Raw genomic sequence first — 15,321 nt, forward strand, 5'->3', positions numbered from 1 at the left:
TTGGCAAAAAAAAAAATTTATTTTCCTTTGAAATAAAATGCACAATCAAAAGAGCTCAGAGCCTGGGATAGTAGGGAGGCTGGGGAAGGGGCACCAGTGGGGGTTGGAATCTGCCTCTGGCCCTTCCACCCCACACTCTTGCCAAGGAGGATGAGTCTGTAAGCCAGAGATTTCAGAAGGGAAGAGAAACATATGCTGTGCCAGTGCTTTTTCTGGAGCATTCAGCCTTCGGGTACAGATCACCACCTCCACAAGGTGATATCAGAAGCACAGGCTGGCAGAGCCCTTGGAAATCACGCAGCCTGCCCACCCCCCATCATCAGAGATGAAGTCAGGACTAGACCATCTGGGCAGCCTTAGCAGGGTGTGCAGAACAGATTATTAGAGACATGAGCCAAGTGAATGACCACAGGAAGACAACGGCTGTGGTTTTCAGGTGGCAGCCACTGCTTAGTGGTCCCTGACCTCAATGAGAGGTGGCTATCTTAAGGCCAAGAACCGGATGGTGATTATGAACCTCAGGACTTTTTTTTTTTTAGCACCAGATGGAGCTCTCCTGCCACCTCAGCTTCTTGGGGCTTCTCAGGTAAGGGTGATGCTGCTTGAAGGTTCCTATACCTTCACATGGGGTGGGGAAAAGGAGATGCCGTAGAGCTGGGTAAAGCCATTCCTGTGCCCTTCCTCCTTTCTTCTTCCCTCCCCCACTTCAGTAGGGCCCAGAGAGGACATAGGAGTAGGGAAGGCCAGAGTGGTTATCTCGCTTCTAGTTTCTGGGCAGTGGGCCTCCTCTGCAGGAGAGAAGGGTTTAGAACCGCTTTTCCTCAGGCAGGGAGGTAATGAGAAGCTCCTTGTTCCCGAAGTCCCACCAGGCTGTCATGTGGAATGCCATGTTGGTTAAGACAACAGTGTATTCCAGGATGGCAAAGATGGTGTACACTGTTTTGAGGACACAAGGAAGGGCATGGTGAGCTTCCTGTTCCCACCTTCCCCCTGACCTGGGGCCTCTTGATAAATCACCACCACTACATCACTACACAGGGAGCACACCACAATACTGTACAATACAGGGACCACAATTGTCCTGTGACCATCTATGGATCCTAGCCTGGCCTCACCTCCAGCCTCACAATACATGTTGTGCCGAAAGTAGACAGCCAGTGCCGTGAAGAAGGAGAAGAAGTTGATGATGAAGAGCCGCTGTTTCCAGTTGTAGGACTTCTGATCCTAGAGGATAGGCTGTCTGATCACTCTGCAGCTTGTTGGATATGTGTCGGTGGCCTCTCCTGTTAACCCCAACTCTAAGGACCAGTCTCCCCAACCTTGGTCATGGAAGGGGGCACAGGCAGGGGCAGCAGGAATGATGGGCATGTTGACATCCCTGCATTTGGGGTATAATGGGGCCAAGGAGCAGTGGTGTCCCTGCCCCTCCCACTTTGGGAAAATGGAATATGAAAGTTACTTGGAGTCAACCAACCAACCCAACACCTCCAGATACTGGGAAGAAAAAAGGTGTATGTGTGATGGTGGTGGTGGTGGTGGGGTGGTACAACTGTATTACAGAACACAGACCCTGACACGTCTTCCTAACCCATGCCCCTCATTCTACTCCATTTGGAGCCTCCATCTCGTCTCTCCTCCAGTCTCCCATACTACCCAATTCTAACCAGTTACCCTCCCCTTATCCTCAAGACCCAGCCTCAGCCAAGATTTCAATTAGAACTCCAGTTCCCACCTCACCATTAACCGCATCCAGAGGACAGGTCTCCTTGATTGTCCTCTGTGCACCTGGAGCCCCAGGTCTACCTTAGGGGTAGACCATACCTCCTGACTTACTGTGTGCTTCTTGGTCAGCCGCCAGATAATACAGGTGAGGAGCATGTGACTGAGGGATGCTGCGATGAACACAATGAAAGCGTTTTCGTGGATAGCTGGAGGGAGAGAGGAGGGTTGGGAGCACTCATTGCAGGGAGCATCCGAACTCTACATCTGAAAGTCGGAGTAAGGGAGGGGCAGGGGCATCCCCTCCCAGAACCCTTCCTTCCCCACTCTCCTTCCCTCCTCAGGTCACCCACTGAAGTCCTCGGAAGAGGAGACATAGGTGAGCACTAGCAGCGCGAGGTTCTCGATGATGTTGAGGCCGAAGTTGAGCTGGCAAAGCAGTTGGTAGCTAGGACACGGGGAGGTGCAGCTGAGGTAGTGGTTCCAGTAGGCGAAGGCCACCATGAAGCGGGGTGCCGAGTGCAGGCCGATGCAGAAGCGCCACACGTAGCGCTGGGGCACCTCCCCACCAATGGCAGAGCTCACCGAAGGCAGGTAATTGGGCACCTAGAGAGTTGTGACCCATGTGGGCACTGGCCCTTGCCACACCCACCCACCTGGAGATGCTTCTCTCCATCTCATCAACCTGGCCCTCAGAAGGCTGTGCTCCAGAAAGGCCTCCTTTAGGTACCCACAGAGCTCTCCTTGGAGACCTCCCTTTTCAGGTCCCAGCTCCCCAAAGTGCTTGGTTCTCACTCCCCAGCCAGGGGCATATGTGACCTCCATCTCCCTACACATGGAACCTAAACATGACTAGGAAAAGCTGCAGACAGGCTCAGAGACTCTCTGAGTCAGTAGCGGAAGGCCCTGTGAAAGGTTCCATGAACCCAGGACCCCAGATTCAGTCCCACGACAGGGATGAGTCAGAGACCATCTGAGCTTCCTTGGGACAGTGCTGGATTCACTGCCCAACTGAACTGTTCCTCTGACTGTTTTCTGGGCAGGTGTGCCTAAGTGGTAGAGGTACTGTGAGATACTGGGGGAGCTGCCCAGAAGGGAACCCTCACCCTGATCATGTGTAAGAGTGTGATGCCCCTAACCTGTGGTAGTCACCTTGATCTTGTACGTCTCTCCCATCCATCTTTCTCAAAAATGGGTTTCCTCATTTCGTAAGGAATTGGAGCATAAGTTTTTCAACTTGAGGAAGGAGGAGGAGATAATACACAGCTGCAAGGATTGCTGTGTTGCTTGTATGGGAGGGTGAGAGGGTGGGAGATGAGTAACAGTAGCTTCTATGGGGACAAGAAAGCCAGGAGGAGGCTCTCTTGGACTTGAGGGCCTGGAGCTGCTTCTCAAACTTTAATATGGATATAACTCACTGGGGACTGTGTGAGAGTGCAGAAGGTCTGGAATCTAAAAATCTGCATTTCTAAAAGATTCCAGGACTCTGGAACCTACCAGTCTGTTGCCCACTTTTCATGGACTTTTTTTTAGACTTTCAATAAGGGCCAGAGCAGTGCCAGAGCCTAGAGAGGGAATGACCCTGCTGCAGTTATGGTGGGACCAGTCTTCAGAGATGGAGTTCTGCAAGATCCCTTCCTTTTTCCCAATGGAAACACTGACTGGGTCTCCAAAGCAGCTAGTCAGGTAGGCATGATGGAGGCAGCTCACAGGGCAGGGATGGGTCTAGAGAAGCACCAACCAGAGGCTTCGTAGCCTTCACAGAAAAGAAGACGGATTCCCATCAGCACTGTCAGAGGAAACTAAGGGCAAAGCTCTCAGAGAGAGGGTGCTGCTCTCAAGGCCAGGGCTGGAGATACCATAGCTTGAGACCAGGCTCAGATATTCACTCTGCGTATTCAGTGAAGGGGCAGCATGGAGGCTTTAGAGACATACAAACCTGGGTCTGCAGCACAGCTCTGCCTTTATTAGTTGGGTAACCTTGAGCAAGCCACTTCACCTCTCTGAGCTTCAATTTCCTCTTTGACAAAATAGGGATACTGCTACCTATCTTACAGGGTGATTGTGAATATTAAACATAATGTATGCAAAGCATCTGCAGTATCTAGTACAAGGAATGGCTTTCAGACGACAAACTTCCCTGAAAAGCCTGCAAAGAGGTGGTGAGCTACTATGTGACTATTAATCATGAGGTGGCCTGCGTATGAGGGAGAGATGGGAGTCCTTCACCAGACACTTCTGAGACCTCCAAGCCTTCTTATTGGACTTTTCTGCCTCTCTGAGTAGGGTTAGTGGGAGTGTTGCCTTTACTTCCTAGAATATTCATTCTGAAAACTCCTGCCACAATCTCAGCTATTTAAGAGGAACAGGACCAGCCTCTAAAGCTTGGACGGAAGAGCCCATTTAAGGGCTCACATCCCCGACCAATGCTGGGAAACAGGTAAAGAGTAGAGATGGCAGAGCTCGGGAGACGCCTCAGGAGGAAGAGAGAATTAGGGCCCTGTGGCTGCCCATCCTGTTCTCACAAACTCTACCCAGGGATGAGGGCAGAGTTCTAAGAGCAGGGATTGCCCCTCTTCCCCTCTCCCCCTCCCCCCCTCCCCCCCTCTCCCCCTCCCCTCTCCCCTCTCTCTCTCTCTCTCTCTCTCACACACACACACAATATCAAGTACAGATACTCGCATACACCAAGCACACAATTTTCCCACTCACCAACTATGCCAGCAACAAGCAACATCAGGAGCTATCAGAAACCAGGTACACAGTTCACCTCCAACCTCACCATGAGCCCAGAGCTAAGGATACTGAGAGATGGGAACATAAGCCCTTTCCCCAAGAATAGAAACCCTTTGGTCTGGAGGACGTGGCTTAGTTGATCTGTGGCAGGGAACCAGGCAGAAATTCACATGATATAAAGGGAGGGGGCCCAAAATACTCCCTGTCTTAGCATCTCAGTTTTTATCATTAGAGATTCATATTTTTGGCCTCAGATAAAAGTTCCCTGAAATTACGGATCACTTTCCTATTTACCTTACTGCACCCTGCCACTTGCCAACTGGTCAAAAACTTCCACGCCTGCCCTAACCGGTTTGGCTCAGTGGATGAAGTGCTGGCCTGCGGACTGAAGGGTCCCAGGTTCAATTCCGGTCAAGGGCATGTACCTTGGTTGCGGGCACATCCCCAGTGGGAGGTGTGCAGGAGGCAGCTGATTGATGTTTCTCTCTCATCGATGTTTCTAACTCTCTACCCCTCTCCCTTCCTCTCTGTAAAAAATTAATAAAGTATATTAAAAAAAAGAACTCCCACTCCTGTCATTTCTACTTTTTATTCTCTAAACTCCATCCCTACTGCTTATCCTTACAGTCCCCATCTTAGCTCTTGTCTCCCCACTATCATGAGCTATTGTACTATCCTCCTCACTGCTCTCCCAACTCTTGTCCCCTGCTATCCTTTCAGGGGCAGATTGGTCTTCTTCTTCTTCTTCTTCTTCTTCTTCTTCTTTTTAAAAATATATTTTATTGATTTTTTACAGAGAAGAAGGGAGAGGGAATAGAGAGTTAGAAACATCGATGAGAGAGAAACACTGATCAGCTGCCTCCTACACGCCCCCTACTGGGGATGTGCCCGCAACCAAGGTACATGCCCTTGACTGGAATCGAACCTGTGACCCTTCAGTTGGCAGGCCGATGCTCTTTCCACTGAGCCAAACTGGTTAGGGCCAGATTGGTCTTCTAAACCACAAAAGTGATCATGTCCCGTTCCTATTTTTTGTTTTGTTTTGTTTTCTTCTCTTTTCTTTTCTTTCTTTTTCCCCTTCCCCTTTCCTGTTTAAAATCTTTCCAAAGCTTCCCATTGCCTTCTGGATAAAATCAAGTTATCAACCCCACCCCCACCCCAAAAGTTGTCAGTCTGACATTCACAAAGATTCTTCTTCACCCCACAGCAACAATGCTCCCTCAAGGAAGGAAGTCTTCCCCAATGACCAAGCTAGGTTATGTGCTTCCTCTGGGCCCTGCTATCCCTGTCTTCCCTTTTATCACAAAAGGAGTCCTAGCTCACCGTGCAGTGACACTCTGGGTCTAGGACTATCTCCTGTATGAATGAAATGCTAAAGGCAAGTCCATGTTCAATTCAATGCCCCTGACACAGAACCTCTACTCCTGGGTCCTCAACAAAGGCCTGGTGGACTGCTCCTGGAGGCAGGAAGTCCATCTGGGTTTCTAGCTGGCAGAGCTCTGAGTGGACACAAGGAGGCCAGAGACAGAATCCAAGCTAGAATATCCCATAGCAGGGCCTGGGGTCCTCTCAGGTCAGGCCCCCAGTCTGAGCTATAGCTGTTACTTCTCCTCGCTCCTGGCCTCATCTTACTTCTTCAGTCCTAGATTCCCTTCCAGTCTGGTCTTTCTTCACTCTCCTTCTCCCTCTCATGATCTTTCTTACCTATTCCCACTCCCTTCCCTTCACCCTCTCCCCTTTGCTCCCTTGCACTCCCTATAATCCTCTTCTACTCTTGGAGGACTGTGACTCTACTTTCTGAGTCCCTCCCCCCAACCTCCCCAACTCTGACTTGCCCCCCACCATCCTTTTATCTCTTCCCCCTCTCTCTAACCCTCCACCTTCTTGCCTACTCTTTGATTTTGCCCTTATCTCTATCTCCCGACCTGGCTCTGACCCAGTGCTGGGGAGCATGGCACTCACCCCACAGTCAGTGGCCACCGTGTACTCAAAGTGGAACATCAGGGACCAGATGATGCAGAAGAAGAAACCGAACACAGGGAAAGTGATGAGCCACCAGAGCAAGGCTGTGAAGCGAAGCCGGAAGATGGTCCCATCAGGGTCCAAGGGCTGGGAGGCCGCAGAGAACATCCTGTAGAAACTGGTGCCTAGGCAGGGCAAGGGATACAACACAGGGCCTGGTGGGATACCTAGGTATGGGAAAGTAAGGCCTTTTCCAGAGCTACTCGGGGTATAGAAAGAGTCAAAAGAGTAGAACAACATAAGGAAAAAAGAAAAATAGTGCAGAAGAAAAGGAAGTGCAGAGGGAGATGAGGTAAGAGCAGCAGAGATAGATAGGGTCAGCTCTTAGGAATCCCCTTGGCACACTGATCCTATACAGTCACTCTTGAAGAGTCTGGAAAGTAGAGGCTCCTAGTGGCCTAGACAGGAAAGCTCTGATGGCCCACCTCATTCTCACTATCTTCATACCCACTCAGAAGAGTCAGAGGTGGAAGGGTATTATTCCCATTCCACAGAATGGGAGACTGAGGCCCAACACTATGCCAGGATTAATTATTAGGACTAAGGCCTCTTGCCACCTGGCAGCTTAAGGCTCCAATCAAGGCTTTCTTCTGGTCAAGGATCCTAGAAAAAGGACCCTAGCTCAGACTGGCCCAAGCCCTCCCACTGACCCTGTCTGACCACATTCCAGCTCTTTACCCATGTTCAACTAGGAACAGTGGGCGTACCCCAGACCTACTTCAATGGGGCCATAGGCTACCAGCCATCCCACCCACAGGATCAGGATGATCCAAGCCTCAGGCCAGCAGTATACCCTGATTCCAAGATACCAGGGTCCCTCTGAGGCCCAGACTTCTATCTCCTTTCTCTCTAAGAAGACCATGTCACCCACTTCAAGGTTTACAGGAATCTGAGGATCATGGAAACCTTCTCTACTTGGCTTAAGCCTGCTGTGTTGGACCACACCCAGATGGACAGACCTAGACCCAGGGAACTGGGCTGCTTCTGCTCCCTTCTCCCTCTAGGCAAAGAACTCCCTTTCTACCCCCTACTGTCCCAACCACCATGACCTCTCAAGCTAGGCTCCCTTCGGGGGCCCGGGGGAGGGGGGAGGGAGACGGGGGGCGGGGGGGGGGGGAGAGACGGGGTGGGGGTGGTGGACAAAGATGATTTTGTATTAAAATGCCCAAGACCAAATCTCCCCTTGGGACTCATACCTCCCTCCATTAGGAAACCCCAGCCCATTAGTCTAGCTCACCATCAGGAATTGGGACAGGGGAAGGGCTGGGGAAGAGAGGGGTGCACTGAGCAACACTCACACTGGGTGCTGAAGGGTCCGGAGCTTGGGTTGAGTGCTTTAGCCAGACTGAGACTGTTTCAAGACTAGAGGGTCCCACCCCCAGCTCCTCAGGGCCGGCCTTCCCGCCCACAGAGTTCCCAGATCTCCACGCCTGCTCAGGCAGACAACCTTCCTAGGACCAATAAGGCCACATCATCAATTTTGGAACACTCTGAAAAGGTAAGAAGAGATAGTGGCTAAGGTCAGCTCACAACAGCTTCCTTGCCAGGGATGGGGGTGGGGAGTTTGTCTAACAATACAGGTAGGTTTCTGGAAAGGGAAAAGTAGAAAACAGAATAGGATTTCACCATTTTTTGTTGGAATAGGAATGAGTTTGTTGTTGGGCATCACTGGAGAGCTAATCTTAGGACAATAGATTCATGATCCAAAAGAGATCTAGACAGGCCTGAATATGAGCTATCAGTATCCAGCCTGGACAGATGCAGAAACAGCTATTGGCAGCTCAGGCTGCATTAAGAGAGGCCTAACAGTCTATAATAGGAAAGGAACAGTCCTGTTTTTGCCTGTACTGCCCAGTCCATAGGAAGTCCTATGCCCAGATTAGGGCCTAGCATGGAGAGAACAGTGGCCAACAGTGCCTGAAGGAACTAGAGTTATGCTACCTAAGAGTAGGCTCACGGACTCCCATCTCTGCAGGGCTGGCTGGAAACCAGGAGGAAAGAGTAGCTCATCTTCAAGGAGCTTGCATTCTGGTGGGGAAGGTACACAAATATAAGGTGATAGAACTATGTGAAAGAGAATACAGGGTACTGTGGGTACCCAGAGGAGGGAGTGGTTAAGTTTGCCCCAAGGAAGCTGAAGAAGGCTTTTTGGAGGAGGATACACCTCAGCAGGATGTTGCGGAATGAAGAGGAGTTGGCCAGGGTAATAGAAACATTTGGTGTATTATCTAAGATGAGAAGTAGTCTTGGATCTTTTCTAAGGTGAGAATTAGGTCTTGGAACTAGGTCCCCCTTAGATAACCTGGTCACCCTCTTTCTCCTAGTTCTGTTCTTTCTGATAGCTCCCAGCCTGGGTTTTATCAGACTGGCTACCCATTGCTCAAGGCCCATGATTACCCATTGACAAATCAAGAGGGAAAACCTCAAGTCCTATGAACAAAAGAAGTGCCCCACCTCTACCCCCAGCCAGACTCCACTGCTAGTCCAGCCCTTTTTCTGGAGCACATGCTCTTTATAGGACTGGAAGTCTTTAGAGCTCTTGCTGAGGCTAATGCAAAAGTCCATGTCCAGGCCCTGCCTCTTTTCTACTTAGAGCACACAGGTAAATTCCTCCCCTGTTTTGTCTTCCACCCTGACAATTTCCTTCTCCTCCTCTTCCTTCTGCTCCTCACCCTTTCCATTTCATAAATCACCTTCTTATTCTTCCTGTACCCGGAGCTCTATACTAGTAGGCATGGGGAAACGGAGGCTCAGTTTTGTTGTCTCAGGTAATATACAGAGTTAGTGGATAAACGAGGAGTATAACAAAAGTAAACACAGGTCTCACCCCCTTTATTCCCATTTCCTATAGAGAAAGAATTCTCACATTTTTCTTCCTGGCCCACCATCCCATATTGCTGTCCAGAGGGTACATGGCCATCTATGAAACCTCAGAGGGCATGGGACCTACCCCGGAACACAGACTCATAATCAGATCCCCATCCAGACAGGCACAAATAGTCTCTCTCACACACATACCCAACTCAAAGCCATTATAGTCATGTCCCTTACAATCACACACACACATACATAATCACATTCCCAGAGAAACTGGCACAAGCCCACAGTGCCACACTAAGAGGCTCCAAACGCCCTCTAGCCTAGTCCTGTTCTCTCTCCACCCCCCAGGAACTCTGCGTCTCCTGAATCTGCCCCTCTATGAAGGATTTGGTTCTGCTGCAGCTGCCCAACTTCAGCCCCCAGCAACCTCCATGAAGGTAGAGGGAGACTAATCCTTGTGACCTCAATTTGCAGGCATCCCCCCAGCAGTCCAGTATGTTTGATGGACCCCACTGCTTATCCTGTCACAAAGAACTAGGATCCAAAATAAATCCAATATGAGGTATCAGTGCCCCCAATCCCTACCCCACAGTGTGTAGCCGTAGTCTCCTTGAAGTGGAAGAGCAGGGACCAGAGGATGCAGAAGAGGAAGGCGATAAGTGGACAGCAGACTGTGCCCAGGGCCACCATGGTGAGGCGGAGCCGGAACAGGGTCCCATCCCGGTCCAGTGACAGTGGAACCTGGTACATCTTGTCAGACCTGGGGATGGAGGGGTGTGCTGTCAGGGCCCAAGGCAGCAAGGTGAAGTCAGCTCTTGTGCTCAGTCCTCCCAGAAGGAAGCCATCTAGCCCCCAAGCTTGGACAGCTCCTCTCCTAGATGAGGAAGACTGACTTGGAAACCCATGAGAACATTTACCCTCAATTTCAGAGGACAGACAGTGAAGCAGACCTGTGCTGCAATGAAATGTGAATAGATTGGAAGACCTCCTCTTCCCTATGCCTAGGACTACAGAAACTGGTTTAACTAGTCTCTCTTATTTCAGGAACCAATCCTATAAGCCTTCTAGCAGGCAGAAAGGTCCCTCTCCCCCCCCGCCCCCCCCCCCCCCACCCCAAGTCCTTGAGCTTTCATGCTTCAGGGCCTCCCATCAACTCTCACTGCTTTATCTACTGGCCCAGGGTCCCACTGCACCCTTAGTCCCTTCCCAGGCTCTGTGTGCCCTGTGTGCCTGCACCACAATCCACAGCAGCAAGGACTCCATGGAAACCAACAGAACCTCGGCTCCCTACTTGTCCCCGCCTGCTGCCTCACATGCTCTGAGAGTGAAAGGCTTTGCAGAATCAGGCCTGGTGCTGACATGGGCTTGCTGTTTACTGAAGAAAGCTGCCTAGTCAGCTTCTGGAGGCTTGCCAGTGCCCAGGGGCCTGTCCACCCCTCTGGATAGTAGGTAAGGGCTCCTGAGGAACGTGACTCCCCGCTCAGATGAGATTAACTAAGGTCAGGAGCTATAATAGCCAAATATACAGTAGCAATCCTAGCCCAGAACCCCCTGTGTAGAGAAGGAGAAGTTGAGGCCAAGAGAAGGAGCAGGAACCTGTTCAGGGTCACAAACTGCAACTCTGGTCTTCATTGACCCCCTACCTCTTGGGTCAGAAATCTGGGCAGAAAGGTAAAAACCAAACCCTATATAGATGAGTCAGTCATCCCTGTTCCCATTGTAAAGACAGAGAAACCAAGACACAGAGAGAAGGCCCTTCCTCAAAGCAATATGCTGAGCCGGAGGGAAAGCCATCCTCGCCACTTAGGCTTCTTGTTGCCAAACTAGGGCTGGTTCCAGATACATAGATAACTTACTCTTCTGGACTCAAGGGCCTCACCAGATGAAGTCCCAACTCTTCTGGGCTCCACCCACAGGACTCTCCCTTCTAGTTCCACCCTCCGGAAGAACCTGACTGCCATAGGCTGGCCTCCTGGCCTTCCGGAACCAGCCAGGAAAATATGCCTCCACATTGTCATCTATCTTCTCCGCCCATCTCTCTGGTAGGACCTGTCAGGCAGCCTATCCCAATTGCTCAAACTCCTTTTTCTTCCTTTCTTTCTTTCTTTCTTTCTTTCTTTCTTTCTTTCTTTCTTTCTTCTTAAAAATATATTTTATTGATTTTTTACAGAGAAGAAGGGAGAGGGATAGAGAGTTAGAAACATCGATGAGAGAGGAACATCGATCAGCTGCCTCCTGCACGCCCCCTACTGGGGATGTGCCCGCAACCAAGGTACATGGCCTTGACTGGAATCAAACCTGGGACCCTTCGGTCCGCAGGCTGATGCTCTATCCACTGAGCCAAACCGGTTCGGCTCAAACTCCTTTCTTCCTTTAGGGGCCCACGGTCTCTCAGGGGAGTAGGAAGTGGCTCTCCAATCAAACAAATTCCTTGGATCATCCAAATGGATGAGTCTCTCAAGGCTCTGGAGAGGGAACACCTTCCCCTCGCAGACCAAATTCAGATTCTGTGCTTATAGCAGCAGTCCCTCCTAAAATCCCTTCCTGAAGCCAGTTGCTACAGATCCCTCAGGAACCATGGGGTCCCCAAACTGAACACCAGATTCTCAAGGAATGAAAAGTTATGAAAGTTACTGCTCAAAGCAGGGGGTGATAAGAAAGTTGTAAGAATAGGCTGTTCCACATCTTCAAGATATGCATGGCCTCCTTCTTAGCTGTGTGACCTTGGGCACGTCACCTAACCATTCTGGGCCTATTTCCACAGTTGTTCAACATGGGGATCATGTGTTTTAGATAAGACCATTCCAACTTGGACATGCAACTCCTCCAGAACAGGAAGCTCACTATCTGAAGGTCAGCTGTTCAGTCCCAGTTAGCTCTAACTTCCTTGTAGGTATTACTTAGTTGAAAACAGCTTTCGTAGGAGTACCCCTACCTCATCTCAAGGGTCTCTAAAGATCTCAGCTTCCAGTCCTAATCCACAGTTACTAGATGTCTTCTGAACCTAGGCACTACATATAGTTTCTTTTAATTCTCACTATAATTCTATGAGGTAGGCACTATGGCCGATATTTATTTCCATTTTACAGAAGAGGAAAGGCTCAGGGAGGCTAAAAACATTTGCTCAAGGGCACATGCTAATAAATGCCAGCTGAGATTTGAAACTAACATATTGGATTCCAAGTCCTCCCCCTATCCAACACTGGCTTGTCTTGTGTATTTTTTTTTTTTTTTTTTTTTTTTTGTGAATCCTCACCTGAGGATATTTTTTCCATTGATTCTTAAAAAGAAAGAAAAAAAAATCAATGAGACGTTGCCTCCTGCATGGGGGCCAGGGATAGAACCTGCAACTGGGGTAGTGCCCTTGCCCTTGACCAGCCCACCGGAATCTAACCCAGACCTTTCAGTCCGCGGGCCCATGCTCTAACCACTGCGCAACCGGCTAGATCGCAACACAAGCATTTCCAGGCACCTATGGAGGAATGCGGAGCAGGAGTCCATGTGGTGTTAAGAAGGGAGAGCTCAGTCTCTGCACACCCAGCCCCAGATGGGGGAAAGGGGTCAGTTCAGCAAGGTAGGACAGCAGCAGTTCCTAGGTAGGGACCAGGACTCCGAGTTAGGGACGGGCCCTGCGGAGGCTGGACCACGTGGCCCAGCTCCCCCAACTGGGGCTGCCCAGCGGTCCAGCACACCCATCCCCATACTCACCAAGGCTGCGGTTGCGAGCGGACCGCGCTAGCGCAGGCCAGGAGCGGAGGGTCTGGGGACCCGTAGGGTAGCCCAGGCCCGGCCGGGAGGCGGGGGCGGGGGGTGGAGGGTAGAGGGGAGGAGTGGCGGGGAGAGGGGGAAGCGGCGGGGAGGGGAGTGGGACGGCGGGGGCGGGGACTGCGCGCTTGGGGCGGAACTTGGGAAGGAAACTGCGCCCAGATCCTCTGCTGGCTCCTCCCCGCTTCTGCAGACCCAGGCCCTGGGCTCTTCCCCTTAATCCGGTGTCCCCTCAAGCCAAGCCTCTCTAGCCCTCATCTGTTCCACTAATTCCGGATGCGTGGGGACAACCGGAAAAGCCCTGTACAACGAGTTTGACCCGTTGGATAAGCCGCCTCATTACCTTACCTCTCCGCTGCGTTCCATCACCTGTTGAAAGAACAGAAGATTAATTCAGCAAAGCCCCGAATTCTCTCATTTCTTGACCCCAGTCTCTCCTTCTCAGCCGAATTATCCAGCCTCACCCCTCTAAAACATTAAACCAGTTTTGTCCCATCCTTGGCCCCAAACTTTGTTACCCAGAGCCGATTTGGGGAATTTCAGCAAAGAGAAGGGCACTGACAAGTAATGAAATCCAGTGAGGCTCTCCCCAGAAACTCTGGGCCAGAGCTATTCCCACCTTTGATCAGGAGAGGGCGCCCTGCCCTGTCAGACAGAGCCCAGAGGATCTCCAGCCCCAGCCCTGGTTTCTCCCCACGATGAAAGGGCTGATCACCAGATACCGGCCGGCCCCAATCGTTCCCTCCCCACGCAGACTGACCCATAAAGAAACTTGAGGGAGACTCTTGGCTCCCTTTGCAAATATCATCCTACCCCAGTAGGGAAAATGATGAAGGGACCAGTAATCCTTCCTGCAAGTGCAATGCCTGTTTTGTCAGAACACGGACAGGGGTTAGAGAACCTCTAAGCTACACACCACCATCACATTTTCCCCCACTCATTTTTAAAAATTGATTTTAGAGAGAGAGATACATCGAGTTTTGTTGTTCCACTTATTTATACATTCATTGATTGCTTCTTCTTGTATGTGTATGCCCTGACTGGTTTTAACCCACAACATTGATGTATCTGGATGACACTCTAACCAACTGAGCAATCGGCCAGGCCCCCCCTCCCCCCCCCATTTAATCCCCACAGTAATAATTAGCACACTTTGAGTACCCTGTGTCCCAGGCACTTTTCTGTTTTTTATGTTATCATATTTAATCCTCATTAAAAACTCTATGAGATAGAGTATACTATTAATATACTCATTTTATCCATGGAAAACAGAAGGTAAAATTACCTACTCACACAGCTAGTAAATGTCTGAACCAGGATTTTAGACTGGCACATGAGATCCTTTAATCACTATATCCTACAAGGTAGCAAGATCACTTCGCATCACTTCTCAGCCTTTTGGCTAAGATCAAGTATAGTATCTGTTCTTATCAGTTTACTATCTGACATGTCCCCTACTCAAGGACAATATATTACATGGATTTTTGGAACAGGAAGATGGAATAGGAGCTTGCTCCATCCATCTTGGTGCATCGGTCCAGTACTGCAAGAAAAAAAGTCACCACTTTGCAAGTGGGGAAACAGAGCCCCCAATTTTTATTAACTTGTCAGAGCTTATTTCATGCATTCACTCTTGTTCATTCACTCAGCCTAGGCCTGCTCTGTGGCAAGCCCTGGGTTGGCCAATGGTGGGGAACCCAGAGATATCTCGGCCCCACTCCTGGAGGAAAGATGTCTTTTTCTCAAAACTACTTTTCTTGACTTTGAATTCTTCCCACCTTCTCCTTTAAGGTCCCAGGGCAAGTGAACAATTAATAAAACTTTACTAAAAGACCACTTCAATTTAGTTTCAAAAACTGGATTTAGGTTTTCTACCTTTGGGCTTCGGGTCATCCTCTTTGTTTAGCTCCAACCTACAGATGCCTGCTTCTGGCCCTTGTTCCCTGTCTTGAGCTCTTTCCTGGTCCCACATCTTTATTCTCCCTGTTCATCTGGCTTGGAATGCTTCTTTTCCTCCATCTCAGCAAACTCTACTCTTCCTGTAAAGGTAGTGATTAGCATGACACTTTGGTAATTTAGAAATTCATGTGGTAATTTCTAGGAGACCGATAAAATAATAGAAAAAGATAATTTTATTTCTAAATTGGCACAGGAGGAAAAACAAAATAATCCGGAAGAATGCAGGAAAGGAGATTTTAATGGCCAACAAACACATAAAATGATAGTCATCATCATTAGTTATTAGGGAAATGTACATGA

General features: G+C 49.9%; 1 protein-coding gene across 1 annotated transcript; it reads right to left on the reverse strand.

Annotated features, from left to right (window-relative positions):
* Nucleotides 1-2: 2 nt before the first annotated feature.
* PGAP2 (post-GPI attachment to proteins 2) lies at nucleotides 3-13,327 on the reverse strand. The gene is given in 8 exon segments (XM_081098669.1): nucleotides 3-936; nucleotides 1,116-1,224; nucleotides 1,834-1,928; nucleotides 2,073-2,325; nucleotides 6,418-6,588; nucleotides 6,591-6,602; nucleotides 9,883-10,057; nucleotides 12,770-13,327. Coding segments are annotated over 8 exon segments (975 nt in total). The 5' UTR covers nucleotides 12,799-13,327; the 3' UTR covers nucleotides 3-805.
* Between the last annotated feature and the right edge of the window lie 1,994 nt (nucleotides 13,328-15,321).

This window comes from Myotis nattereri (genome assembly GCF_964212035.1).
Source record: "Myotis nattereri genome assembly, chromosome: 9".
Classification (NCBI taxonomy): Eukaryota; Metazoa; Chordata; class Mammalia; order Chiroptera; family Vespertilionidae; genus Myotis; species Myotis nattereri.